The 26,504-nt window shown below is 39.9% G+C and overlaps 2 protein-coding genes and 1 long non-coding RNA gene across 5 annotated transcripts; 2 read left to right on the top strand and 1 right to left on the bottom strand.

The window, feature by feature from the left end:
- Positions 1-2,374: 2,374 nt before the first annotated feature.
- Positions 2,375-21,749, top strand: cacna1sa (calcium channel, voltage-dependent, L type, alpha 1S subunit, a). 2 transcript variants are annotated; one of them, XM_052590018.1, is made up of 43 exons: positions 2,375-2,562; positions 3,483-3,588; positions 6,600-6,739; positions 6,837-6,976; positions 7,056-7,208; positions 7,533-7,738; positions 7,942-8,045; positions 8,377-8,522; positions 8,615-8,693; positions 8,794-8,954; positions 9,111-9,336; positions 9,427-9,634; positions 11,225-11,345; positions 11,435-11,549; positions 11,629-11,728; positions 11,935-12,004; positions 12,093-12,225; positions 12,389-12,518; positions 12,598-12,657; positions 12,745-12,851; positions 13,271-13,358; positions 13,444-13,551; positions 13,639-13,691; positions 13,776-13,922; positions 15,480-15,681; positions 15,763-15,921; positions 16,010-16,120; positions 16,548-16,631; positions 16,741-16,788; positions 17,253-17,279; positions 17,365-17,490; positions 17,663-17,728; positions 17,802-17,893; positions 17,964-18,123; positions 18,553-18,680; positions 18,917-19,013; positions 19,094-19,196; positions 19,341-19,442; positions 19,530-19,663; positions 19,796-19,921; positions 20,023-20,231; positions 21,166-21,247; positions 21,329-21,749. In XM_052590018.1, the coding sequence occupies exons 1-43, from the start codon at positions 2,375-2,377 to the stop codon at positions 21,536-21,538; spliced, it is 5,355 nt and encodes a 1,784-aa protein (XP_052445978.1). In that variant the 3' UTR covers positions 21,539-21,749. The 2 variants fall into 2 exon arrangements, with proteins under 2 accessions (XP_052445978.1, XP_052445977.1); XM_052590017.1 differs by having other exon boundaries at positions 8,377-8,954.
- Positions 2,457-17,576, bottom strand: LOC127987680 (uncharacterized). The gene is made up of 6 exons (XR_008161322.1): positions 17,307-17,576; positions 16,669-16,786; positions 15,755-15,909; positions 15,571-15,626; positions 6,820-7,162; positions 2,457-2,567 (listed from the first exon to the last, which is right to left on the bottom strand). It is a non-coding gene; the product is annotated as an uncharacterized LOC127987680 (long non-coding RNA).
- Positions 21,750-22,365: 616 nt separating the features above from the next.
- Positions 22,366-26,456, top strand: kctd20 (potassium channel tetramerization domain containing 20). 2 transcript variants are annotated; one of them, XM_052590014.1, is made up of 8 exons: positions 22,366-22,468; positions 23,432-23,498; positions 23,578-23,746; positions 24,020-24,122; positions 24,204-24,324; positions 24,408-24,605; positions 24,934-25,044; positions 25,693-26,456. In XM_052590014.1, the coding sequence occupies exons 2-8, from the start codon at positions 23,453-23,455 to the stop codon at positions 25,965-25,967; spliced, it is 1,023 nt and encodes a 340-aa protein (XP_052445974.1). In that variant the 5' UTR covers positions 22,366-22,468; positions 23,432-23,452; the 3' UTR covers positions 25,968-26,456. The 2 variants fall into 2 exon arrangements, with proteins under 2 accessions (XP_052445974.1, XP_052445976.1); XM_052590016.1 differs by lacking the exon at positions 22,366-22,468 and having other exon boundaries at positions 22,792-23,498.
- Positions 26,457-26,504: the final 48 nt, after the last annotated feature.

The raw sequence follows: 26,504 nt of genomic DNA, 5'->3' as shown, positions 1-26,504 counted from the left end.
TCACGGCGATCGCACATTGCCGGTGTTTTTATATCCAACTCACATCGATCAGCGCGTCTACGATAGATCCTACTGTGGGGGTGCATCGCTGCTCTCGTACCTGCCGCCGTTCCACGGTAGCTTTGGCATTTACGAATGTCCCTACGAGCCCGCCTTCATCCAGAAACGCAACGAACGGGAACGCCAGCGCGTGAAGTGCGTAAACCAGGGGTACGCCAAACTACGCGACCACCTGCCTAACGGGACCACGGAAAAACGGCTGAGCAAAGTGGAGACGCTGCGCGCGGCTATACGCTACATCAAGTACCTGCAGGATCTGGTGGAGAACGCGGGTACAGCGGAGCAGAACGGAGGAGCGTCGCCACTTTCTGTTTCTGAATCATCTTCTGAGGAGTCTGTCGGGAGTTAAGACATTGTTCATGTGACTTTAATCCTGCACCACCAAAATGTTGTTGATTATCAGATATTAGCATGCGTTTTAATGATTCAATAGCACAGTTTGTAATTCAGAAAAGAGCAGCGATCCAGAAAATGTGCTAATAATTACAGAAGTTTTTTTATAAGGGGTCACATGATGCTATTTCGAGTTTGTTTTTAGAGTGTGCATACACTACCATTCAAAACGTTTGGGATCAGAACGATTTTTAATGTTTTTTACACAAGTTTCTTCTGCATATATTTGATGAAAAATACAGAAAAAAAATTATATTGGGAAATATTATTACAATGTAAAATAACGTTTTTCTATTTTAACATACATTAAAATCTAATTTATTTCTGTGATGTGCAGCTGTATTTTCAGCATCATTTCTCCAGTCTTCAGTGTCACATGATCTTCAGAAATCATGAAAATATGATGATTTATTATTATAATAATCAATGCTGTTTTTTTTTTATTATGTTACTTTTTTTAGAACCTGTGATACTTTTTCAGGATTCCTTGATGAATAAAAAATTAATAAGAATAACATGTATTTAAATTCTAAAAAATACGCTACTGTTTAAAAGTTTGGGTCAGTAAATTTTTATTCTTTCTTTTTTTAACAAAATCAAAACTTTTATTTAGCAAGTTTGTGTTAAATTGATAAGACGTGATAGCAAAGATTTATATTGTTAGAAAATATTTACCTTTTATACATAAATGAATTCTGATAAGAGTAGAAAAATGTTTGCCAGCACAACTGTTGATAATTCTAATAACAAATCATCATATTAGAATGATTTCTGAAGATCATGTGACACTTAATACTAGAGTAATGATGATGGAAATTCAGCTTTGCATCACAGAAATAAATAAACGTAAACACATTGCATTACACCATATACACAAAATAATGTTCTTTTTTAGTATTGTCCTAAGTTTGGTCTTCACTAAAGTAATGAAATCTTCTGAAACGAGTTAAGTATGGCACAAGAGTGGCATTTTATTGGGCTAGCGTGATGATGTAGTGTGTTTTCAGACTGGGACAGGAGGGCACAGGGGTCACGACGTCCAAAAAAGCCTTGAAATCAACACGACACCCGGTTTCTGCTCTTGCACTCTCATGTGATCATGTGAACTGTGATATTTACACTTTTTTATTAAAATAAATCTTAAATAATACTTGGAATGGGGCTGTTTTTTTACTTAGAGATACACTATTTTCTGTATTCAAAATGTTCATAAACATAGTTGCTGCCTCAAGCTTTTAAGTTTAATCAAATTGGCTGAGTGAATTATTTCAATAATTTCTATTGGAGTCCCATACAACTTTAAAAAAGATTGTTGCAACTGGTTACATTTTGATGAGTTTCAGATATTTTCCCCTGATTTATTTAGATATTTTTTTCAGTGCAAAAACTTAATGACAAAAAAATAAATGTTCTGGACAGGTTTCGACATTTGTATCATTAATAAGAGGCTCAAGAATGATTGGGACAATCAGAAAAAGCTTATAAAACATGCAATACCACAGAAATGACAGTGACTCTTCTGTGAGCTGATTGGTTTGGCAACTCAGTGATGTCACAAAGCCCAAACAGAAGAAGCCAATGAGAACATTCCAAAGTTATGACAGCGTGAACGTCCTGCCGTTTTATCCATGTCTCTGTGACCATGACTATGTCATGCTCCGTTGTTCCCGAACACACACACTTAAACTGAGTCACACACATTGTCTATATTTATTTCTTAAGTCAGACAGCTGTGGTGCCCACCAAACATGAGCAGAGCGAGGCAGTGAGATAGACAGATTGAGGGACAGAAAGAGAGACAGATGGAAGAGCAGACGGTGGGGACACGTTCATTTTTCAGCCCCAGGAAGATCGTGATCTACTGAGCAAAGTACCTGATCTCCAGGATTCCTGTGCCTCCTGCTCTGGTTCTGGTCGGATCATGGAGGGCGCTGGTGAAGCACCCATGAGCACCTTCATCATGGATGAGGAGACGCTCAAGAGGAAGCAGAGAGAGAAACTCAAGAAGCTCCAGGCCACAGGTGGAAACCCACGGCCGGCGAGATCCCTCCTCTTCCTCACGCTGAAGAACCCCTTCCGCAAGGCCTGCATTAACATTGTAGAGTGGAAGTATCCTTTCATGAAACAGAAAACGATTTTAATTACAATCATGTGTTTATTTTGAGTTTTCTGTGCTAAAACAATCACTAAACAGGTTAGCCAAGTGGAATTTAATGCACATATATATATATATATATATATAAGAAAAAATGTATGTTTATGCATTTAAATTTTTACGGTATCAATTTTATATATATGTATATATATATATATATATATATATATATATATATATATATATATATATATATATATATATATATATACTTCAAAACATTTTCAAATGTATACTGCTTGTGTGTGTATTTATATATACAGTACATAATAAATATATAACAGTACACACACACACATTATATAGACACAAACTTTTATTTTGGATGTCGTTACTTGTTTAAAAGCACTGAATGTATCTATTAATGATAAATATAATATATTCTAATAAAAAACAATACAAATATTTAAAGAAATTACAAAAACAAAACTTTCTTTATTTAGTTATGCTTGAGTTAAGTATCAAATTCATCTCACAAGATATAAAATGAGACATCTTAAATTACCATTTAAAACAAATGTAACATTTAACAAGTCATACATTAAAAAGAGGTGCCAGATATGATTGAAAAATCAACTTTGAGTTGAGGGCTAGTTAATGAGCTCATTCACTCTTAAGTGTGTGTGTGTAGAGGTGTGTAAATGTCAGTGTTTCAGCACGGCGCTCTGACATTCTGAGAGAACAGCTGCTCTGTCCTCCAGCTCACTAAATACAGACATGCTAAGCTCAGAGAATGCTAGCGCACACACAACAACACACTGAGACAGACACAGACACATTGTTCATTACTGCTGTATTATGTCTATAACTTCAACACTCGCAAATGAGCAATAGTTTGATGTTGGTGGATGGTTTCCCTGAACATTTATCTCAGACCGTTTGAAATCATCATCCTCCTCACCATCTTTGCAAACTGTGTCGCTCTGGCCGTTTTCATGCCCATGCCTGAGGAAGATACGAATAACACCAACAGCAACTTAGTGAGTCTCTCTCACACACAAACACTATATAGACCACACCTTTATACACTCCCTCAACATATAAACCTTTTCCCAATACCTGTAGACTCCTCCTAAAGACACCCCCAACCTATAGACCACACCCTCATACCCTCCCTTAACATATAAACCCTTTACCAATACTTGTAGACCCCTCCTAATGACACACCCCCAACCTGTAGACCACACCCTCATACACTCCCTCAACATATAAACCCTTTACCAATACTTGTAGACCCCTCCTAATGACACACCCCCAACCTGTAGACCACACCCTCATACACTCCCTCAACATATAAACCCTTTACCAATACTTGTAGACTCCTCCTAATGACACACCCCCAACCTGTAGACCACACCCTCATACACTCCCTCAACATATAAACCCTTTACCAATACTTGTAGACCCCTCCTAATGACACACCCCCAACCTATAGACCACACCCTCATACACTCCCTCAACATATAAACCCTTTACCAATACTTGTAGACCCCTCCTAATGACACACCCCCAACCTGTAGACCACACCCTCATACACTCCCTCAACATATAAACCCTTTACCAAGACCTGTAGACTCCTCCTAAAGATACACCCCCAACCTATAGACCACACCCTCATACCCTCCCTTAACATATAAACCCTTTACCAATACTTGTAGACCCCTCCTAATGACACACCCCCAACCTGTAGACCACACCCTCATACACTCCCTCAACATATAAACCCTTTACCAATACTTGTAGACCCCTCCTAATGACACACCCCCAACCTGTAGACCACACCCTCATACACTCCCTCAACATATAAACCCTTTACCAATACTTGTAGACCCCTCCTAATGACACACCCCCAACCTGTAGACCACACCCTCATACACTCCCTCAACATATAAACCCTTTACCAATACTTGTAGACCCCTCCTAATGACACACCCCCAACCTGTAGACCACACCCTCATACACTCCCTCAACATATAAACCCTTTACCAAGACCTGTAGACTCCTCCTAAAGATACACCCCCAACCTATAGACCACACCCTCATACCCTCCCTTAACATATAAACCCTTTACCAATACTTGTAGACCCCTCCTAATGACACACCCCCAACCTGTAGACCACACCCTCATACACTCCCTCAACACATAAACCCTTTACCAAGACCTGTAGACTCCTCCTAAAGATACACCCCCAACCTATAGACCACACCCTCATACACTCCCTCAACATATAAACCCTTTACCAATACTTGTAGACCCCTCCTAATGACACACCCCCAACCTGTAGACCACACCCTCATACACTCCCTCAACATATAAACCCTTTACCAATACTTGTAGACCCCTCCTAATGACACACCCCCAACCTGTAGACCACACCCTCATACACTCCCTCAACATATAAACCCTTTACCAATACTTGTAGACCCCTCCTAATGACACACCCCCAACCTGTAGACCACACCCTCATACACTCCCTCAACATATAAACCCTTTACCAAGACCTGTAGACTCCTCCTAAAGATACACCCCCAACCTATAGACCACACCCTCATACCCTCCCTTAACATATAAACCCTTTACCAATACTTGTAGACCCCTCCTAATGACACACCCCCAACCTGTAGACCACACCCTCATACACTCCCTCAACACATAAACCCTTTACCAAGACCTGTAGACTCCTCCTAAAGATACACCCCCAACCTATAGACCACACCCTCATACACTCCCTCAACATATAAACCCTTTACCAATACTTGTAGACCCCTCCTAATGACACACCCCCAACCTGTAGACCACACCCTCATACACTCCCTCAACACATAAACCCTTTACCAAGACCTGTAGACTCCTCCTAAAGATACACCCCCAACCTATAGACCACACCCTCATACACTCCCTCAACATATAAACCCTTTACCAATACTTGTAGACCCCTCCTAATGACACACCCCCAACCTGTAGACCACACCCTCATACACTCCCTCAACGCATAAACCTTTTCCCAAGACCTGTAGACTCCTCCTAAAGACACACCCCCAACCTATACACCACACCCTCATTCATTCCCTCAACATACCCTTTTCCAGCAGCTGTAGACCCATACACACCTACAGACTCCGCCCCCAAACACCCCATTATTATACAGTCTTCATCTGCTGAAGATAGTTTACATACCCATACTAAATTATGGCTAATTTAAATGCTTCCATATGTATATATAATGTTCTAATAAAACACTGACATTGAACTATATCCCAAATAAATCAGTGTTAAGTTAGTCTTTTGGCAGAATAACTGACACCCAATGCCTGATAGTCATCCCACTAAACCCCTGTAAGCATGCTTGACCTTGACTCAGGTGACTGAAAGAAGCAGGTGCCTCGGCTGCATGCCGCTGGGACGCCTGCATGTGTGGACGCTTTAAAATTAGCCACAAACTCAAACTATATGCTTTCATACAGTCACAGCACTCTCTCATCACTGTGGTGTTATCTAGAGATGTTGTGCTTTGTAAATTGATATGTCAGATTGTTCAATTTGTAGTAAGGTAAACTTCAGAGCATTTCAGTGGTAATAAAATAATGCATAGTCTTTTTCTATCTATCGATCTATCTATCTATCTATCTACAGTATATATCAATAGAAACAAACAGTGTTCAATTCAAGCTAACAGTAAATACCATGTTGGCTGTGAAATTCACAATGTCTATGCCAGGATCGTTTTCAAAATGCCTTAGCTGAAACCGGAGGAAAGTGTCAGGCTCTAGCATCTCTTCATCACATTTCCACCAAATTTGACGTCTGTCAGTTGCCAGGATTTAAAAAGACATGTTGAGACAGATATTCAAAGTCAGAACAAAAATGTTCTGAAGTGGAAAAGCCACAATGGACACCAAACACCTTGTGTTTGATGGTTGGTTGTCCTGAAGTGTGCTGACAGATGCATTCATCTCAATGTTTTGTGTGTGTGTGTGTGTGCTTTCACAGGAGAGTCTCGAGTACATTTTTCTCATCATATTCACTATGGAATGTTTCCTGAAGATTGTCGCGTACGGGCTTCTCTTTCACGCCGATGCTTATTTGCGGAACTGCTGGAATATTTTAGATTTTGTAATTGTGACAATGGGGTAAGACACACACACACACACATACACACACCACTCCCTGAATATGGACAGAAATATCCTACACAATTACTAACACTTACTGTGTGACGCCTCTCAGGTTGTTCACTGTTGTTGTGGACTTCATCAATAACATCAGCGGCGTGGAGGCACCGGTGGAACAGAAAGGAGGGTTTGACATGAAAGCCCTCCGAGCGTTTAGAGTCCTGCGGCCCCTGAGGCTCGTCTCTGGGGTCCCCAGTAAGTCCCATCATCACCTTACTCTGCTCACCTGTCTCATATCTCCAGTTGGCAGGTTCAAGTGTAATGTCTCCTCCAGGCCTGCAGGTGGTGATGAGCTCCATTCTCAAATCCATGCTGCCCCTGTTCCACATCTCTCTGCTGGTCTTCTTCATGGTCACCATCTATGCCATCATAGGCCTGGAGCTTTTCAAATGCAAAATGCATAAAACATGTTACCACGTCGGCACAGGTGAGAAATGAGGCAAGATGTAAAGACATAATAATAAATACCCCACTGAGGTGGATTAAGACAAAACCAAAACCTACCCAACATCATAAGATGCTGAAATTTAGTAAAACTTTGTTTGCAACGTCAGGTGACCAAAATTAAGTGTCAGATTTACGAACAGTTTACATAAGTGCAAAACGTCTTTTGGCATTAAAATAGTATTGTCCAGATTTACTAAAGACGCACAGTAAAACATTTTCCCTTTCAGACATAAAATATGCTGATATTTACCATCTTCAGTAAATAAAAGTGTAGGCTTGTGATCTACGCTCTGTCGTGTCACAGATATCATCGCCACGGGGGATGATGCGCAGGCGGCTCCGTGCGCTCAGGCCGGTAACGGACGGCGTTGCACTCTAAATGGAACCGAGTGCCGCGGTGGTTGGCCCGGGCCGAATAACGGCATTACCCACTTTGACAATCTGGGATTTTCCATGCTCACGGTTTACCAGTGCATCACCACCCAGGGCTGGACGGATGTACTTTACTGGGTCAGTGACACTTACCTGAACGGTTACACAAAGAGCAGTGCTTCCCAACCATGCAGTTCCCCCAACTCTTTACATTTTGCATTTTTCCCCAACCGAACACATTTTATTCAAACGGGTGTGTCAGATATAGGAGACATCAAATATCTTGGGAACCACTGAGATAGAGGACTATGATATAAAGGCTAACTCTTGACCTATTACAGGTAAATGACGCGATTGGAATGGAGTGGCCCTGGCTGTATTTTGTGACTCTGATCCTCTTGGGTTCATTCTTCATCTTGAATCTAGTTCTGGGGGTTCTGTGCGGGTAAGTCCAAACATTTGTTGTCTTCAGTATCAGTGTCGTTCAACTGATATTGGTGTATCCCAGCTTTTGACTGGTGGAGTACCAAGATTAATTTCGGTAACCTTCTTTAAAAGGAATAGTTCACCCAAAAATGGAAAATAAATGACACACCCTTGTGTTGTTCCAAACCTGTAAGACCTTTGTTCATCTTCAGAACAAAAATGTATAAATTGTTATGAAATCTGAGAGCTTTCTGACAGTAACGCAAATGACACGTTCAAGGCCTGTAAAGTAAGGACTTTACAGGGTCAGTGACACTTTTAATTTTAATTCTTTAATTCTTTGTGGTCAGTGAGTTCACTAAGGAGAGAGAGAAGAGTTCTCGAAGCGGAGAGTATCAGAAACTGAGGGAGCGTCAGCAGTTTGACGAGGATCTGAAGGGGTACATGGAGTGGATCACACAGGCAGAGGTCATGGACAATGACCAGGAGGGGCAAGGTGCTCAAACACATTCACAAATACACTTGTATTGGTCTACAGCCATTGTAAATCAAGTCTGGTACAATCATGTCTGGGATTGGTGTCCACAGGTCTGCTTCCACTACAGGATGGGTCCGACACAGAAACCCTCTATGAGCTGGAAGCACTCAACAAACTCATGTATTATGTGTAAGTTGAGCAATCAATTGATAGGAATGATTGACTATATATCATATATAAACTTATCTTTTTCACATTTAAATTCTTTTAATTTATGTGCTTTTTACAGTCGACATGCTCGTCGCTGGAACCGTTTCTTTAGGAGGAAATGTCGTGCATGGGTTAAGTCCAGGCTGTTCCATTGGTCGGTGATTTTGCTGGTGTTCTTCAACACTTTGGCAATTGCTACAGAGCACCACGGTCAGACAGAGTCGCTTACCAACTTCCAAGGTTCAGTTATGCACCCAGTTACATCATTCCCCATTTATATCCCAAAACAAGACTACGTTTGAATATAAACTACCAACGTAACATCATAAAAGACCAGCTTCAATCAGCTATTTTGATTTTAGCTAATTAATTACATTGTTTTTACCTTATTTGCAGACAATACCAATAAAGTGCTGTTGTCTCTGTTTGCGGTGGAGATGTTCATGAAGATGTATGCGATGGGCCTGCCGTCGTACTTCATGTCCCTCTTTAACCGTTTTGACTGCTTTGTGGTGTCTGTGGGAATCCTTGAGCTCATTCTCGTACGCATGGATGTCATGTCTGTCATGGGGATCTCCATCCTGCGTTGCATTCGGCTGCTGCGCCTCTTCAAAGTAACACGGTACATGATTCTTGACCAGTACTGGAGAAAGTTACTTTTAAAAGTAATTTGCCTGAATAAAACTTTACTGGAATTGTGCATGATTCTCAGGTACTGGACATCGCTGAACAATCTTGTGGCGTCGCTCTTGAACTCTGTGCGATCCATCGCCTCGCTCCTGCTGCTCCTCTTCCTCTTCATCGTCATCTTCGCCCTGCTTGGTATGCAGGTTTTCGGAGGGAAGTTTAATTTTCCAGATGATCATGTGAGACGGAGCAACTTTGACAATTTTCCTCAGGCCCTGATCACGGTTTTCCAGGTGAGTTTTTCATTCATATTACTACATTTATATTTCATAATTCAGCAGATGCTTTTATCCAAAGCGACTTACAAATGAGGACAATGGAAGCAATCAGAAACAACAAAAGACCAATGATATACAAGTGCTATAACAAGTCTCAGTTAACTTAAATTTCACATTGCAAGGGTTTTTTAAATCATATACTAAAAAGAAAACAGATAGAATACAAAGATTAGAAAGCAAGTTTTAGTTTTTTTTCTTTAATTAAAAGATTTTATTTATTTATTTATTTTTTAAAGATGGAAGAGATGTGTTTTAAGCCGATTCTTGAAGATGGCTAAGGACTCAGCTGCTTATTTAATTTAAAAGTCAGGAAAAGTGACTTTGTGCTTCTTTGAGATGGCTCAATCAAGTGACTTTCACTTGCAGAAAGCAAGCTTTCTAGAGGCACATAAGTCTGAAATAATGAATTTAGGTAAAGAGGTGCAGAGCCAGTGGTGGTTGTGTAGGCAAACATTAATACCTTGAATTTAATGCAAGCAGCTACAGTTTTAGCAATGTGGTCTGAGAAAGTCAGCTGATCATCAATCATAGCTCCAAGGCTTCTAGCTGTTTTTGAAGGAGTTATGGTTGATGTGCCTAACTGGATGGTGAAATTGTGATGAAACGATGGGTTTGCTGGAATCACAAGCAGTTCTGTCTTCGCAAGGTTGAGTTGAAGGTGATGGTCCATCATCCAGGAAGAAATGTCTGTTAGACAAGCTGAGATGCGAATAGCTACCGTTGGATCATCAGGATGCAATGAGAGGTAGTGGTATGAAAAGCCATGTTTCTGAATGACGGAACCTAATGATGCCATGTAGACAGAGAAGAGAAGTGGTCCAAGAACTGAGCCCTGAGGCACACCATTAGTTAGATGTTGAGACTTGGACACCTCATCTCTCCAAGATACTTTGAAGGACCTATCTGATAGGTAAGACTTAAACCATTGAAGTGTGGTTCCTGAGATGCCCTTTGCCAGTAGGGTTGATAGGAGGATCTGGTGATTAACCATGTCAAAAGCAGCGGACAGATCAAGCAGGATAAGTACTGAAGATTTGGATTCTGCTCTTGCCAGTCTTAGAGCTTCAACAACTGAGAGCAAGGTCGTCTCAGTTGAATGTTCACTTCTGAAGCCAGATTGGTTGCTGTCAAGGAGGTTGTGTGTGAGAAATGTAGGGACTTGTTTGAACACAGCTCTTTCAAGTGTTTTTGCAATAAAAGGAAGAAGGGAAACTGGTCTGTAGTTCTCTAAAAGAGATGGGTTGAGGTTGGGTTTCTTAAGTAGTGGAGTTATACGTGCCTGTCTAAATGATGAGGGAAAAACACCAGTGTGGAGGGAAGTGTTGATGATGTGAGTGAGTGCAGGTACAACTTCAGGAGAAATGGCTTGAAGGAGATGAGATGGAATAGGATCAATGGGACAAGTAGTAGGGTGAAAATAAAGGATGAGTTTGGAGACTTGTGCCTCAGAGATTGAAGAGAAGGATGTGAACAAGTGTATGTTTGGTGATGTGACATGATGGCAAGATGTTTTGATTCACAGTGCCTATCCAGTGTCTGTTTTAGATCCTCACAGGTGAAGACTGGAACTACGTCATGTATGATGGCATCTTGGCACACGGAGGTCCGGCCATGCCTGGAATCCTGGTCAGCATTTACTTCATCATCCTGTTCATCTGTGGCAACTGTATCCTTCATGCAACACAGATGTGCGAGTTGTACAAATGGCTTGTGATATGGATAAAGAATATGATTTTCCTGAGCGGTTAACTGCAGATATCCTCTTGAACGTCTTCCTGGCAATTGCGGTGGATAACTTGGCCGAGGCAGAGAGTCTGACCTCTGCCCAAAAAGAGAAGGCAGAGGAGAAGATGCGCAAGAGACTTCTTAGGTGAGCGCTGAAGGTCAAATAGCAGGAAAAAAGTGACTTTTTACAGACATTTCTGATGTTTAGTTTGTTCTTGGTGTAGAGAAAACCTACCTGATAAGGCAGAGGAAGAAAAGGCCATGCTGGCAAAGAAACTAGCCGAGCAGAGAGCCAAGATTGATGGGATTCCCACCACAGCCAAGGTCAAAACCACCTGTAACAGAATGACTTTATTATATGAAATGTTATAAATGTATTTTTCATTTAGATTTAGTCATTTAGCAGTTGCTCAAACAGCAACTTTACAGACTAGCTAAAGTTGAAAAAGTCAGTTAAGTGCTAGAATTAGAGGGTCAAATGAAGATGGAAGATATGTGTTATTTGATGGTTTCTTTATGTTAACGTGCAGCTCAAAGTGGACGAATTTGAATCAAATGTGAACGAGATTAAAGATCCATTTCCTCCAGCTGATTTTCCAGGTAAAACTAAAGATAGTTTAGCTTAGTTTACTAAATCTTACAGCTTACCGTTAGGTCAGTCTGACGTTTTGATTGACTTGTTGGCCAGGTGACGATGAGGAGGAGGAGCCAGATATTCCCCTCAGTCCTCGGCCTCGTCCAATGGCAGACCTGCAACTGAAGGAGACAGTGGTACCCATGCCAGAGGCCAGTTCCTTCTTCATCTTCGGCCCACAGAACAAGTAAAACCTCACCTGAATTTTCATCAACCCTCATACACCGGGTTTCGTCAAAGAGATCCAAATTTAACAAAAATGGAATATTGCATAAAACATTTGTGATCGTGGACCACAACAGTCTAAACCAGCACTATTTATTTGGGTTTCTTTTGATTTTCCTGCTCAGGTTCCGCAAACTTTGCCATCGCATCATCAATGCTACAACCTTCACCAACATCATCCTCCTCTTCATCCTGCTTAGCAGTATCTCACTGGCTGCAGAAGACCCCATCGACCCCATGTCCTTCAGGAACCAGGTACACAATCTCTAGGTTTGCCTTCATCTACTTGTTCCTACAGTTGCCTTCAACAGCTACCTGTCTTACTGTGCTCCAGGTCCTGGCCTACGCTGATTATGTCTTCACTTCAGTTTTTACCGCAGAGATCGTGCTGAAGGTGGGATGAGACTTCGGTGTGTTCAAAGAAGCTGTTTTGTTGTGTTTTGATTCTGTGAATCATTCAGTGCTTATTTGTCCACTGCAGATGACCACGTATGGTGCCTTCTTACACAAAGGGTCTTTCTGCCGTAATTCTTTCAACATCCTGGACCTGATTGTTGTCGGCGTCTCCCTGCTGTCCATGGGAATGGAGTGAGATTTCAGAGCAATCCAATTTTAATTTTTTTAACAGTGAGATTTGTAATGTTTTTTAAAGAAGAATAAATGTTTTTTGAGCAGCAAATCAGAATTTTAGAATGATTTCTGAAGGATCCTGTGACTGGAATAAAGATGTTAAGATTCAGGTTTGAAATCACAGAAACATATTTATTTTAAAATACATTCAATTAGAAAGCAGTTATTTTAAGTAGTAAATATATTTAAACATTTTAGTACTTTTGCCTAAATTTGGATCAAATAAATGCATGCCTGGTGAGTAGAACAGACTTCTTTAAAAAACATGAAAAATCTTGCTGTTGTTGTAGCTGTCATGAATGTAGCTTTACATAGCATTTTTCCACAAACAGGGAAAATGACAAATGTTCTCTTACAGTCCTCATGTCTCTCCACAGATCAAGTGCCATCTCGGTGGTCAAAATCCTCAGGGTCTTGAGAGTGCTGAGACCTTTACGAGCCATAAATCGAGCTAAAGGTCTCAAAGTGAGTCGTCTCAGGGTGTCTAGTTTTGGGTTTATTACGTGACAAATGTCTCCTTGTTCCTCATATTGTCTTTGCTGTCTTTTAGCATGTGGTCCAGTGTGTGTTTGTGGCCATCAAGACCATCGGCAACATCGTATTAGTCACGATGCTCTTGGATTTCATGTTTGCCTGCATTGGTGTTCAGCTTTTTAAGGTCAGACAGTTTGCTCTTTAGCATCTATGCATGTTTGATTTTTGAGTCTGGTTTAATTTAATGCGTTTTTTTCTGTTAATCCGACAGGGGAAATTCTTTTTCTGCACAGACCCACTCAAGATGACGGCAGAAGAATGCCAGTAAGGTTGATCTTTCCTTCTTTACTCTTGAGATCTCAAAACTGTCCAATTCTACATAACTTTCTCTCTCGGTCATGCTCTCAGGGGAATGTTTATAAAACACCAGGAAAATGCTCTTCACGACATGGTGCTCGGTCACCGTATATGGATGAACAGTGACTTAAACTTTGACAGCATACTGAACGGCATGCTGGCTCTCTTCACCGTGTCAACTTTTGAAGGCTGGCCAGAGTAGGTTTTAATGCACAACTTCCTTTCATACTTGTGACCAGTGCTGGCAAAATGAGTGTGAATGCACAAAGGCTAATTTTGAGCTTCATGCAAAATTAGTGAAAACTCTCTTTCTCAAAATTGACTTTGATGATTCCATCGACTTCAAAAAGTTGTCGCTCAGTCATTTTTTTGTCTAATTCTGACAACTCATACATAATTGTGAAGGTCTTTTAATATAAAATGTAAAAAAAATAAAAATAGCTTTTTTTTTTTTTTATTTGCTTGTTGTGACTCATTTTGCCAGCACAGTTCCCATTTGTAGAGTAGCTCTATTTGTCTTCATATACACTACATTGCCAAAAATATTGGGACATCCCCTTCTGATTAACAGATATGACTACTTTAGTAATTTCCATGAGTACAAATCTTATTGTTTAAGCATATATTTAAATTTGGTGACACTTTAGAGTACTGTTCCTTCGTTAATGAATAACTAAACAGGGACAAAAGACTTAGGCACTATTAACATTGTGGTAACTACTATTACCGAACTAGAAACTCTGATTAATGATTTATTAAGTAATAGCGCCTAGTTGAAACCGGTATAGTTCATTATTAGCTAATCAATAACTACAATTTTTCTCATATATGCTGGATAACTCCTAAGAACTACTGTATACATGTTCATAATTAATGTGAATTATGCATAATGAGTAATGAATTCTATAATGAAGATCATATTAACCCACTAGTAATGACTAGGGATTGCCAAATCCTTCTAAAGGAGCTACTAATTACTTGGATCAGTATTATAAAGTGAAAAGCATGATAACTCCATAATATGGACTGAAGAAATACCACATTTCAAGACTATTACTTAATTCATTAATTAGGGTTTCTTGTTAGATACTAGTGGTTAATAGATTGCTAATAATGGGGTTACTCGTGTTCTTGTGTAGTTATTCACTAATGATGGAACAGTATTCTAAAGTGTTAACTTATATTCTAGAGAATTGTGTGCTTCTAATTTTATAGGGACAGTTTGGACATGTCCCTTCTCTATTCTTGCATGACAATGCCTCTGTGTATAAGACAAGGTTCAAAAATAAATGATTGATTGAGTGTGGAAGAACTTGACCGGTCTAGTTTGACTTTAAATGCAGACCTTGAGCCAAAAACTCAGTACATATGAATACAGTCATTTAGACACTTCCAAAACTGGTACAACAGAGATGGAAATACAATTTTTAAATCAATGAATTATGTTTACATCTCTGCTCCCAAAGTGCCTTTTTCTGTTCTAAAGAAGGGGGTGCCAATACTTTTGTCCATTTAGTGCATGTCAAGTCATTGGTGTTTGGTGATGGGTTTTTGGCTCAAGGTCTGCATTTAAACTCAAAGTAGAACAGTCTTTTTTTAACCTTGCTTTATATACAGATGAATTGTCATGTTAAAATAGAAAAGGGTCCTGTCCAATCTGTTGCTCTAATTTGGCATCCCAATACCTTTGGCAGTATAGTGTAGCTTTTGATGAAAATGCTGAACACATTTTCCATATTGCACCTGTGTGCGCAGCTTGTTGTATAAAGCCATCGACTCGAATTTGGAAAATGTTGGCCCAATTTACAACAACCGCATTGAGATTTCCATCTTCTTCATCGTTTACCTCATCCTCATCGCCTTCTTCATGATGAACATCTTTGTGGGCTTCGTTATCGTCACCTTCCAAGAACAGGGAGAGCAGGAGTATAAAAACTGTGAGCTGGACAAAAACCAGGTACCAAGCGTGACTCAACCAATGGCAAGATGAAGTCACATGATTCCTGATTATAATGTGTGTTTGCATGCACCTTCGCAGCGTCAGTGTGTCCAGTACGCACTGAAGGCCCGACCTCTGAGATGCTACATCCCTAAAAACCCTCATCAGTACAAAGTGTGGTACATCGTCACTTCTTGCTACTTCGAGTACCTGATGTTTCTCCTCATCATGCTCAACACCATGTGTCTGGGGATGCAGGTGAGAACACAGAGTTACAATCACAGAAGAAACATATTATTTGAATATTAGTTTGAATCTAACTGGGTCTCATTTCTTTGTCCTTCAGCACTGTAATCAATCAGATCACATCACCCATCTTTCAGACATGCTGAACGTCATCTTCACTGTACTGTTTACAGTAGAAATGATCCTCAAACTTGGAGCCTTCAAAGCAAAGGTGAGCCCTCCATTTATAGACTGCTGCCGGAAAACTGCTAATGTGTAGCCTACAAATATTTGGTTTATGTAACAGTTGTCAGTTACACTTAGATACAACTATTTGGAAATACGGAATCTGAAGGTGCAACAAAAAAAAAAATCTAAGTCTTAAGAAAATAATCTTTAAAGTTGTCCAATTGAAGTTCTTAGCCAAATATCACTATTCAAACATTAGGTTTTGGTATATTCATAGTAGGAAATTTACAAAATATCTTCATGGAACATGATCTTTACTTAATATACTAATGATTTTTGGCATAAATGAAAAATTTGTTGGCTATTGCTACAAATATACAGATTTATGACTGCTTTTGTGCTCCAGGTACACTACTTCTTAAATGATTAAGCGCAGTATACTGCTTTTAAGAAGTGTTTCTCTGTGGTAGGGTTACTTCGGGGATCCCTGGAATGTCTTTGATTTCATAATCGTGGTGGGCAGTATTGTTGACGTCATACTTAGTGAAATTGATGTAAGTTTCACAATGAATCGACTCTACATGACTTCACCTGTTGTGTCATTCACTGGGAGGGCTGATATTGGCTTTCACTCATTTCCTCTGGTATTTTCTTTATTTCCAGGCGGCTCTTGCTGCTCAGGGTGGACTGTATTGTCTCACTGGCTGTTCTGTAAATATTTACAAACATTTCTTATTATTACACATCTACAGTTATTATTCCTGCAAGCAGAGCTGGGTAGGAACTGACTGAATGTAATCTGGATTACGTAATCAGATTCCAAAATCTACGTACTTGTAATATTTTTAAAATACTTGTATTCAGACTACAGTTACTTTTTTATGGATTGCATGATTACATTACCTTAATTTATAGATTCCCCCTCATTCCTATTTTTTTTCTTTTAAATGTTCTTTTCTTAAATAGCAGTTTATTTACACTCAGAAAGTCTCCAGTTTTGTGGAAATTCACTCAGAGATGAGTGAACGTTTGTCATGTAATTTGGAATCAGTAACTGATTACAACTTGTAAGTAATCTTCCCAGCTCTGACGGCAAAAATAATCCAACAATGCAACCGAAATGGATTCACAAGATTGAAAGTTTAATCACTAACTCACATTTTAAATCTTTACAGGAAGTGAATCCAATGCAAGCCATTGCAGTAAGTAAAGCTTCGATGTGTTCTTACCAAGAAGATCTATGCCGGTGTTATCCACAGATTCTCAAGCATTTTCTTGATTCCTCAGGACTCTGAGAATATGAGCGTATCAATCACACTCTTCCGGCTTTTCCGTGTCATGCGTCTGGTGAAACTGCTCAACCGTTTCGAGGGCATTCGCAACCTGCTGTGGACCTTCATCAAATCATTCCAGGTCTGATGCTCCACATCTAATAGATGTATATTTGACATCTGATAGGAAACATCTTACAGACGAACTGCAGATGAGCAAACACTCTAAAAAAAATACGTCTTGCAGATGATAAAATTATTTATGCATCTTACATTTTATGTAAGTGCATTTATGGTAAATGTTTGTTTTTCAGGCTTTGCCATATGTGGCTCTTCTCATCGTTATGCTGTTCTTTATCTACGCCGTCATCGGCATGCAGGTAAAAACACACCAACAATGAGTGCCATATATTCAGAGTTGTGATTAATGATATCCTACCTGTTCTCTGTCAGGTGTTTGGCAAAATCGCACTATTAGACGGAAGCGTGATCAACCGTAACAACAACTTCCAGACGTTTCCTCAAGCTGTTCTACTGCTGTTCAGGTAGGAAGCGTGAACTCTCTGCTGTACGAGTCTCTGAGCATGTTTGAGAAAACACGAATCTGTTCCTCAGGTGTGCCACAGGCGAGGGGTGGCACGAGATCATGTTGGGCTGTTTGTACGGTCAACGTTGTGACCCCAAGTCAGAATTCCTGCCTGGAGAGGAGTACACCTGTGGCTCTGGATTCGCTATTCTCTACTTCATGAGTTTTTACATGCTCTGTGCTTTTCTCGTGAGTATACACTCTCGCTCAAACATGCATCACACAGCAACTTGCACGTTCTTCAGTGGAGTCCATATTTATGAGTTGGGAAGACATCATTTTGAAGCCAGATGCATTCATACTTTGGTTGGAGAGATGAAATTTACATGTACAAAATAAGGAATAAAGAATGCACATTGGGGTGTTTTTGCTTTGGTAGGTTTCTATCCCATTTATGAATTGAATCATTATATATTTTATCATAAATGCACAATATTATGAAATATTTTGTACATGCAACTGTCAATATAAATGGCGTATCCATTGTATCCAACATATATTTTGTTGACGTGCGACTCAGAAACTCTGGGCTTGGAGAAAATCCCACTTGAAATGATGACTTTTTGGTGGCATTCTTGTGCGTTCAACTCGTAAATATGATCTTTCTGTGTTTTGCAGATCATTAATTTGTTTGTTGCTGTGATCATGGACAACTTTGACTATCTGACCCGTGATTGGTCGATACTCGGGCCACATCATTTAGACGAGTTCAAGAAGATCTGGGCTGAATATGACCCCGAGGCAACGTAAGCCAAATAACACTAGTCTAACTCCATAACTGGACACTTTTCGGTGGGATATTAAATGTTGATTTCATCAGGAATTGATTGAATAGTAAAAAAAGTGATTTAAAAAAATAAAATGAATTGGTAATGTAATCTAATAAAAATAACATTAACAGATAAATGGTCCGTTTTGATTTCAGCCTGATTTTACACGAGATGTATCTGAGTATCTGTGTTATTCTGATGTTGTTCTGTAGGGGGCGCATTAAACACCTGGATGTCGTGACACTGCTTCGGAGAATCCAGCCTCCGCTTGGGTTCGGAAAGTTTTGCCCTCATCGTGTTGCCTGCAAGGTAAGACACATTTAACACACAAACAATATGCACATAGCAGTATAATCATTAATTCTTGGTGTTACCGTGTTGGTTTCCAGAGACTGATTTCCATGAACATGCCTCTGAACAGCGATGGAACCGTGACGTTTAATGCCACGCTGTTCGCTCTGGTCAGAACTGCACTGAAAATCAAAACCGAAGGTTTGAGGCGTTATTTCGATTGGCAAATATTTGTGAAATTTACAAGCAATTTTGGAGTGAAAATTGTAAGCTGGTGCAGATCTGAAATACATTTATGAAAATGATCTTCATACTCACCCATTAAATCATAAATTCATTGATCAGGTAATTTTGAGCAGGCCAATGAAGAGCTGCGTGCCATTATTAAGAAGATCTGGAAACGCACCAGTATGAAACTGCTCGACCAGGTCATTCCACCAATTGGAGGTAATGTGAACATCACCAATAAAATTAACGATACAGAATAAAAAACCACAATAATACTGGCATTATTAAATGTTTCCCAAATCATAGACGATGAGGTAACAGTGGGGAAGTTTTACGCCACGTTCCTGATCCAGGACCACTTCAGGAAGTTCATGAAGCGCCAGGAGGAATATTACGGATACCGGCCCAACAAGAAGAACAAGAACACCACGGAGATACAGGTCACACGTCTCTTCATCTCCGCATGCGTTTCATGCTTCAATCGGACCGTTTTAATTAGGGCTGCACTGACAAGATTACGACTTCATTGTGATTTATCGTGCAGCCCTAGTTTCAATCTCTCTTTCTCTCAGGCCGGTCTGAGGAGCATCGAGGAGGAGGCCGCGCCTGAGCTTCAGCGCGCCATTTCTGGAGATCTCCTGAACGACGAGGAGATGGACCGAGCCATGGACGAGGCCGGAGAGGAGGGGATCTACAGGGTGGGGTTGAGAACAAAACAGATCAGAGATGATAAGATTAGGTAGACGTGTAAAACGTGCTTTACGGCTGTATCTCACCTCTTTCTTCTTCTGGTCAAAAGCGAGCAGGAGGCCTGTTTGGAAACCATGTGGATCGGTTCACGATGGAGAGAGGAACCCCGATGGCCACCCAAGTGACCAGCCAGCGCCCCCTACAGATCACAGACAGCAGAGCGGAGGAGACGGAGGCCACGGGCGCTTATGTTCACTACCACACCAACACCAACACCAACAATAACACCAACACCAATAATAACACCACCAGACTGAGGTGAGAGCGAAGGAAAAGACAATAACACGAAAATAACACCTTTTCAATTGATGGTATAAGTTTTTCTGCAATTAGGATGAAGATTAACAAAAAGAAAAGCATTTTAAGGAGTGAGTTGAGCAATTTTGAGAGGTAATAAAAATGCTTGGGCAAATTTTCACAAACATTGTTTCTTAGCAATTATGAGGAAGCCGAAGACAAATGTGTATTAAGAAGATAAACAACCTTATTTAACAGTCTTAGTTTTTGATATTTAGATCTGAGGTTGATTATGAATTAATATATATATATATATATATATATATATATATATATATATATATATATATATATATATATATATATATATATATATATATCTCATGTTCGCAAGTTACTATGTTTAACAAAACAACTTTTATCTTTGCAATTCAATCATTTGCAATTACAAAGAAGACAACGATCAATTTGAAAGGATGTTTTAAAGGTGAACATAGTAAATGAGAAAATTAAAAAATAATAGCGTTTAAGCAAAAGTTTACATTTAATGAACAAATTTGTTTCTTCATAAGACATAAAATGTGTGAATTTAGGTTGATTTTAAATTAAAAATAACAAAAAAATGCTTAAGCAAGAATTTATTTGTTAGCAATAATGACGACGAAGATAACGGTGTATTAAGAATTATTTTATTTGGATGAACAAGGTTTTTATAAATTAAAAACAACAAAAATAACACTTTTGCAAGTTATTACATTTAATAAAAGGACTTCATGAGGAAGATGAAGATAAATATGTGTTTAGAAGTTAAATGAGGATCTTTTTGATTTCAGGCTGATTTTAATGTAACGTGACTTCAACAAAATAACATTTTAGCAAGTTTTTACGTTTAATAAAAGAAGTTTCTTTGCAATTATAACAAAGATAAGACAGGTAAGATCTCATCTTCCAACAGACGTGAACTCCATTTCCCATCATGCATCGGTGCATCCAGACAGTACGGTCCAGTGAGTGCAGCCGAGTTCCTCATTCAAGAGGTGAGACCAAATCTTTAGATGTCTGAGAATTTAATAAAAACCATCTTAAACTTGACACATTCTTCTGGTTTTGTTCGTCAGGCTCTGAGCGCCGGAGGTTTGGGGAGTCTGGCCAGCGACGGGCGCTTCGTGTGCGTGACGAAGGTAGAGATGGCCGAGGCCCTTCACATGGATCTCACCGCGCTCGAGAGGAGATCAGCAGCCGTTCTTAACAAACGTGAAGGACAGTGTGTGTTCAGGAAGAGGAAGAGGCCTGGGTCTCGTCCAGATAATACACACTGCCAGGTCTAACCATCATCAGAGGCGTCTGGTGGAGCCTAATTAAGGCCAAGCCAAACAGGTCACCATTGGGACTCTGATATAACTGTGAGGACTGTTTCATGAGCCACAACTGCAGATGTGCTCAAACACTTATTTTAAATTATAATAATATTTCAGATTATTATTTTATTCCCTGTATTGTTTATCAAATAAATGCAGCCTTGATGAGCTTAAGAAATCATTATGTTCCCATACTTTTGATTCGTAGTGTGTGTGTGTCTGTATATTTCCCAACAAAACATTTTTGAAAAGTACCTCTTCTAAGGTGATTTTACATTGATTTTCCATGACGTATATGTGTGTGTGTGTGTGTGTAACAAATGTGAATAAATTAAATGTAGCCTACACTTAATTTACAACATATTTTCCTTCAAAGCGACTCTTCTAAGGTGATTTTACACTGATTTGGATTTAAAACTGTGATCAAACTTAATGCGAATACAGCATTTCTCGACATTATGACAGAGTAAACTGAACATTGTTTGATACAAAACATTCAACTCACCTGTTTTCTGTGACGTGTATTTAATAATTATTAAAGATTAAGTAATTTTAAAGGTTTGTGTTGTCTTAATATAACTTTCAAGACAACTGTCTGCTTTAAATTGTATTTTCGCGTCGCAAAGAACAAATAAATGCAGTTTAAACAATACGAATACAAAGAGACTAGCACTTGTTTATATAGTTGTCTTCGTGACCCAGTTTTAAATGAACCTGTAAACATGGACTCGTTTTAACCGCTGTTGGATGTCCTCAGAGATCAGATCAGATCAGCGCGCGCTTCCCGCCCTGTGCGTCACGTGAGCGCCGCGCTTTTATTGGATTAACGTCGGTTAATCCGCGCGCTCCCGCCGCTGTGTCGCGTCTCCGGTGTCTTCGCGCGGGAGGATTCTCTCTCCGGTGAGTAACAACAACTATTATATAGGTTAATGAATATATATTTGTTTTTATATAAAAGGTTAACTTTTAAGAAAATTACCCATGGTTTCCCTGCAACAACAACAACAAAACAATAGAAACATAACAGGAAATTCTAATTGTTTCCACTATAGATACCATTAAACATTACAGACAATCAACTTTAACCAGTTTTGGGCCATATTTCATTAGGATTTATTGGTTTTAACAAGTAGAGACCAACAGGGACCATTACAGTTTCCATTAAAACCATTATAACCAGTACAACCATTAAACATTTTGTGATGGGGTTAACGGTTTTTTTTCTTCAGCAGGGTTACTTTAAATAAAATAGAAAATCATGGTTACTATAGTTAAACCTTGTTAACCACAAATTAACCATGGTCTTTTTACATGTACCATAGTATTTGATGTACAATTGTGGTTATAAAAATGGTAATCAATGCACTAAAAACACATTTCCATAATGCACGTGCTATCAGGGACTTTATATTATTCATAATCTATCACTGGTATTTGCATGTTTTTTAACAACAAATTGAGCCTTTTTATTTATTGTGGTAAACTATATTGTTAGTACCATGATTACTGGACATGTACCAAAGTGATTTAATAAAACTCTGTGGAATTACATGTACAGTATGTGAATATGCTATTAGGTACTATTAAATATACTATGGTATTACATAAGATGCTATTATTGTAGTATGGTTTTAAGCTGGTTGGCAGTTTCATGAAGGTTAATTAAAAACAAACAGATTTTTAACGGCGTATTCTCATCTCCAAGAAATGGCTAAAGACACATTTGCTCTGGATAACTGTGTGTAGCAGGTTTGGAAAGGGTTAGTGGGTGCCTGTGGGGTTAAGCTGGACCCATTGGTCAGTCAGACGGGGCTTAAGGAGTTTAACATATTATGTAGTTCACCATATGGACTGTCTTACCAGTCTGCAGGTGTCCAGGAGATCATGACGGAGGAGCACACGACAGGTGGTGCATGCCTGTCCCAATCAGGTAAACCTAAAACACCACTTCCAGAACTGAAGAACAGATTATACAATCTCAAAAAGTGATTTAACATCTCAATTTATAGACCGCAGGATGACTGCTGGAGCAGAGGGCGGGGCTGATGTCACAAAGGAGGCGTGGCCGGCACAGCCACGCCCTTTATCACATGACCGGGTCACACTAGTAGTGGACGGGACTCATTTTGTGGTGGATCCTGCGGTATTCACAGCTTACCCGGACACAGTGCTTGGGAGGTACTGAACACAAACATTTAGAGGAATCGATCAGACAAAAAAGAACATTCACACGCAGTGAGTTTGTTTCTTCATCAGATTTGGAGAAATGTAGCATTGTATCAGTGTCTCATCAATGAAACAAATCCAGCATTAAGATGACTTTAACTAGCTGTTTGGACTCTCATTCTGATGACACCCATTCATTGCTAAGCATCCATTGATGCTACATTGATGTAGCAATGCTACATTTCTACAAACCTGATGAAGTTCCTAATGCGTTGTGTTTCTCAGGATGTTCGGTCGAGCACGTCAGCACAGTTTCACGCGACCAAACACTAAAGGTGAATATGAGATCGCAGAAGGCATCGGTGCCAGTATCTTCAGAGTAATACTGGTACGTATGATCCCTAATTCCCTTCAGTTCACTGCCGGTTCGGTTCTACACGAACTCAACGCAACATCATCTCTCGTCCAGGATTATTACCGTGTCGGCGTGCTGCACTGTCCGGAGGGCTTGTCTTTGGCAGAACTGCGCGAAGCATGTGACTATCTGTGTATAAACTTCGACTACAGCACCGTCAGATGCAGAGACCTCAGTGAGACAGAAACACACACATATGTACTTACGACAAAAATAACTCGAGGAACGCTCAACCTCATTACCATTGCGTCCAATCAGGTGCTCTCCTGCACGAGCTGTCCAATGACGGCGCTCGGAGGCAGTTCGAGGCGTTCCTGGAGGAGCTGCTGGTCCCGGCGATGGTTGCGAGCGCTCAGGAAGGAGAACGAGAGTGCCACATTGTGGTCCTGACGGACGACGATAATGTAGACTGGGATCACGACAACCCTCCGCCGATGGGAGAGGAAAACTCACAAAGTGAGTAAAAAACTAAAAAAACTCAGAATTGATATGCATCTTGGCGATTCCCTCTAGTGTTTTGTATGCCAAAATGCACTTACAAATAGGTGGATGGAAACATATTAATTGGAAAGCTTGTTTATTTGGCTTTCAGAAGAGGTATAAATCTCAATTTCCAAAAATGTACCCTTATGACTGGTTTTGTGCTCCAGGGTCACATATTTGGTTTGAAATGTTCTCTACAGCCATTTAAAAAGTATGCTTTATGTCGTCTGAATGCGTGTAAATTAGATTTGCTACACGCAATATTTAGTTCCTATCACATTTTGCTTTCTTGATTCTCAAGTCCTCTACAGCACCAAACTGTACCGTTTCTTCAAGTTCATCGAGAACAGAGACGTCGCCAAAGCTCTGCTGAAGGAGCGAGGCCTGAAAAACATTCGCATCGGGATCGAGGGTAAACACACACACACACACACACACACAGGGACATCCATACGATTCATTCAAACACAACACAAAACCTTATAGAGTGCATTAGTGCCACCAACATTTTTCAGTGCTGTTGGGTTTGGAAGCTCTTTTCCATTTTTAAAAAGATTTTGTTAAAGCATTATAAGCCTTGAAGCAATCCAACCAGCTATAAGGCGAATCACAACAGTACAAACTTTTATTTGAAGCAAAACACTACTTTGAAATTGGACAAAAGGGAAAAACACTTGGTAACTGGAAAGAACTACAATCCCTGGAAGCATTGCGAATGATCATTGCGTGAGAAATGCCATATACATAAAAAAACATATACATACATTTAAGTATTTTAAGAGCTTCAACTGGAGTGGGCGGAGCTTAAAAGCCATTTTGACCCAATTTATTGTAATTGGTGGAATTTTCTGCACAGCATCATGGGTAAAGTAGTTTTTCTATCGTTAAACGATTATTTTAAAAGCAAGCTATGAAAAACGTGTAATGAGGACTTAAAAGCATAAAGCACTGATTAACAACCTCAACAAGTCTGTAAAGGTTCATCGTAAAGGTTCATCAACGGACCAAACGAATGGAGATTTACTTCCAGAACTCGACTCGACTCTGTTGTGCGTCTCAGGATACCCCACCTGTAAGGAGAAGGTGAAGCGGCGTCCAGGTGGGAAGTCCGAGGTCATCTACAGCTACGTCCAGCGTCCCTTCATCCAGCTGTCCTGGGAGAAAGAGGAAGGGAAGAGCAGACACGTGGACTTCCAGTGCGTCCGCAGCAGGAGCGTCCCTAATCTCATCACTGCCATGGGGGAGGGGCCTGTGCGGGCCGGAGCCACGCCCACTCCACAGGTCGACGAGCTAGATCGGCTGAATGGCCCCGCCCCTCCCGGCCTCGACCAATGACTGACGGAACTAGAAACACTGACTAGACTAATACAGCTCATTCATACATTCATGAGGTCGTAATTAATATTCAGAATCTCATTTCATATTCATGAGTAGATAGACATTCCATTGATTTGTTTGAATTTTGACTCATTTCATCCACGTCACTGGTTCAGTGAACTTAAAAGTACTTGAGATCTTTTCACCGTTGTGTCCTTGAGCAAGCTCTTGCCATCACTGCACTGCATTTGGCTTTGGATGAAACTATATTTGCTTAATCAATAACCAGTTAATCAAAGAACAGTCACTTTTTCAGGGCTTTTTAGATTATTAAAGATCAGATGCATTGTTGCATTGTTTTAGAAATCATTTTAGTCCGACGGCACCATCTAGTGTGAAGGTGATGGATAGAAAATAGTGTAAATATAATTTATTAAACACTTTTTAAGTGTTTCCTTCGTTTTATATCATTTTTATGTGGTTTTCAATAAAATCATCTGCAGAAAAGTTTGGAATAATTTCACTTTTTAAATGTTTTTCTCCTAGGTTTTGTTT

The sequence above is a fragment of the Carassius gibelio genome, chromosome B22 (assembly GCF_023724105.1).
Source record: "Carassius gibelio isolate Cgi1373 ecotype wild population from Czech Republic chromosome B22, carGib1.2-hapl.c, whole genome shotgun sequence".
Taxonomy (NCBI): domain Eukaryota; kingdom Metazoa; phylum Chordata; class Actinopteri; order Cypriniformes; family Cyprinidae; genus Carassius; species Carassius gibelio.
Note: the sequence above shows the minus strand (reverse complement) of the source record. Positions and strands in the feature narration are given on the sequence as shown.

Excerpts from the sequence above, each read along its gene's own strand:
- cacna1sa (XM_052590017.1), top strand. The coding sequence starts at position 2,375 with ATGGAGGGCGCTGGTGAAGCACCCATGAGCACCTTCATCATGGATGAG. Across the intron at positions 12,519-12,597 it reads CCATGTCCTTCAGGAACCAG|GTCCTGGCCTACGCTGATTA; the intron begins GTACACAATCTC and ends ACTGTGCTCCAG. Across the intron at positions 19,197-19,340 it reads ACTGAAAATCAAAACCGAAG|GTAATTTTGAGCAGGCCAAT; the intron begins GTTTGAGGCGTT and ends TTCATTGATCAG.
- kctd20 (XM_052590014.1), top strand. The coding sequence starts at position 23,453 with ATGACGGAGGAGCACACGACAGGTGGTGCATGCCTGTCCCAATCAG. Across the intron at positions 23,499-23,577 it reads TGCATGCCTGTCCCAATCAG|ACCGCAGGATGACTGCTGGA; the intron begins GTAAACCTAAAA and ends CTCAATTTATAG. Across the intron at positions 23,747-24,019 it reads CCGGACACAGTGCTTGGGAG|GATGTTCGGTCGAGCACGTC; the intron begins GTACTGAACACA and ends TGTGTTTCTCAG.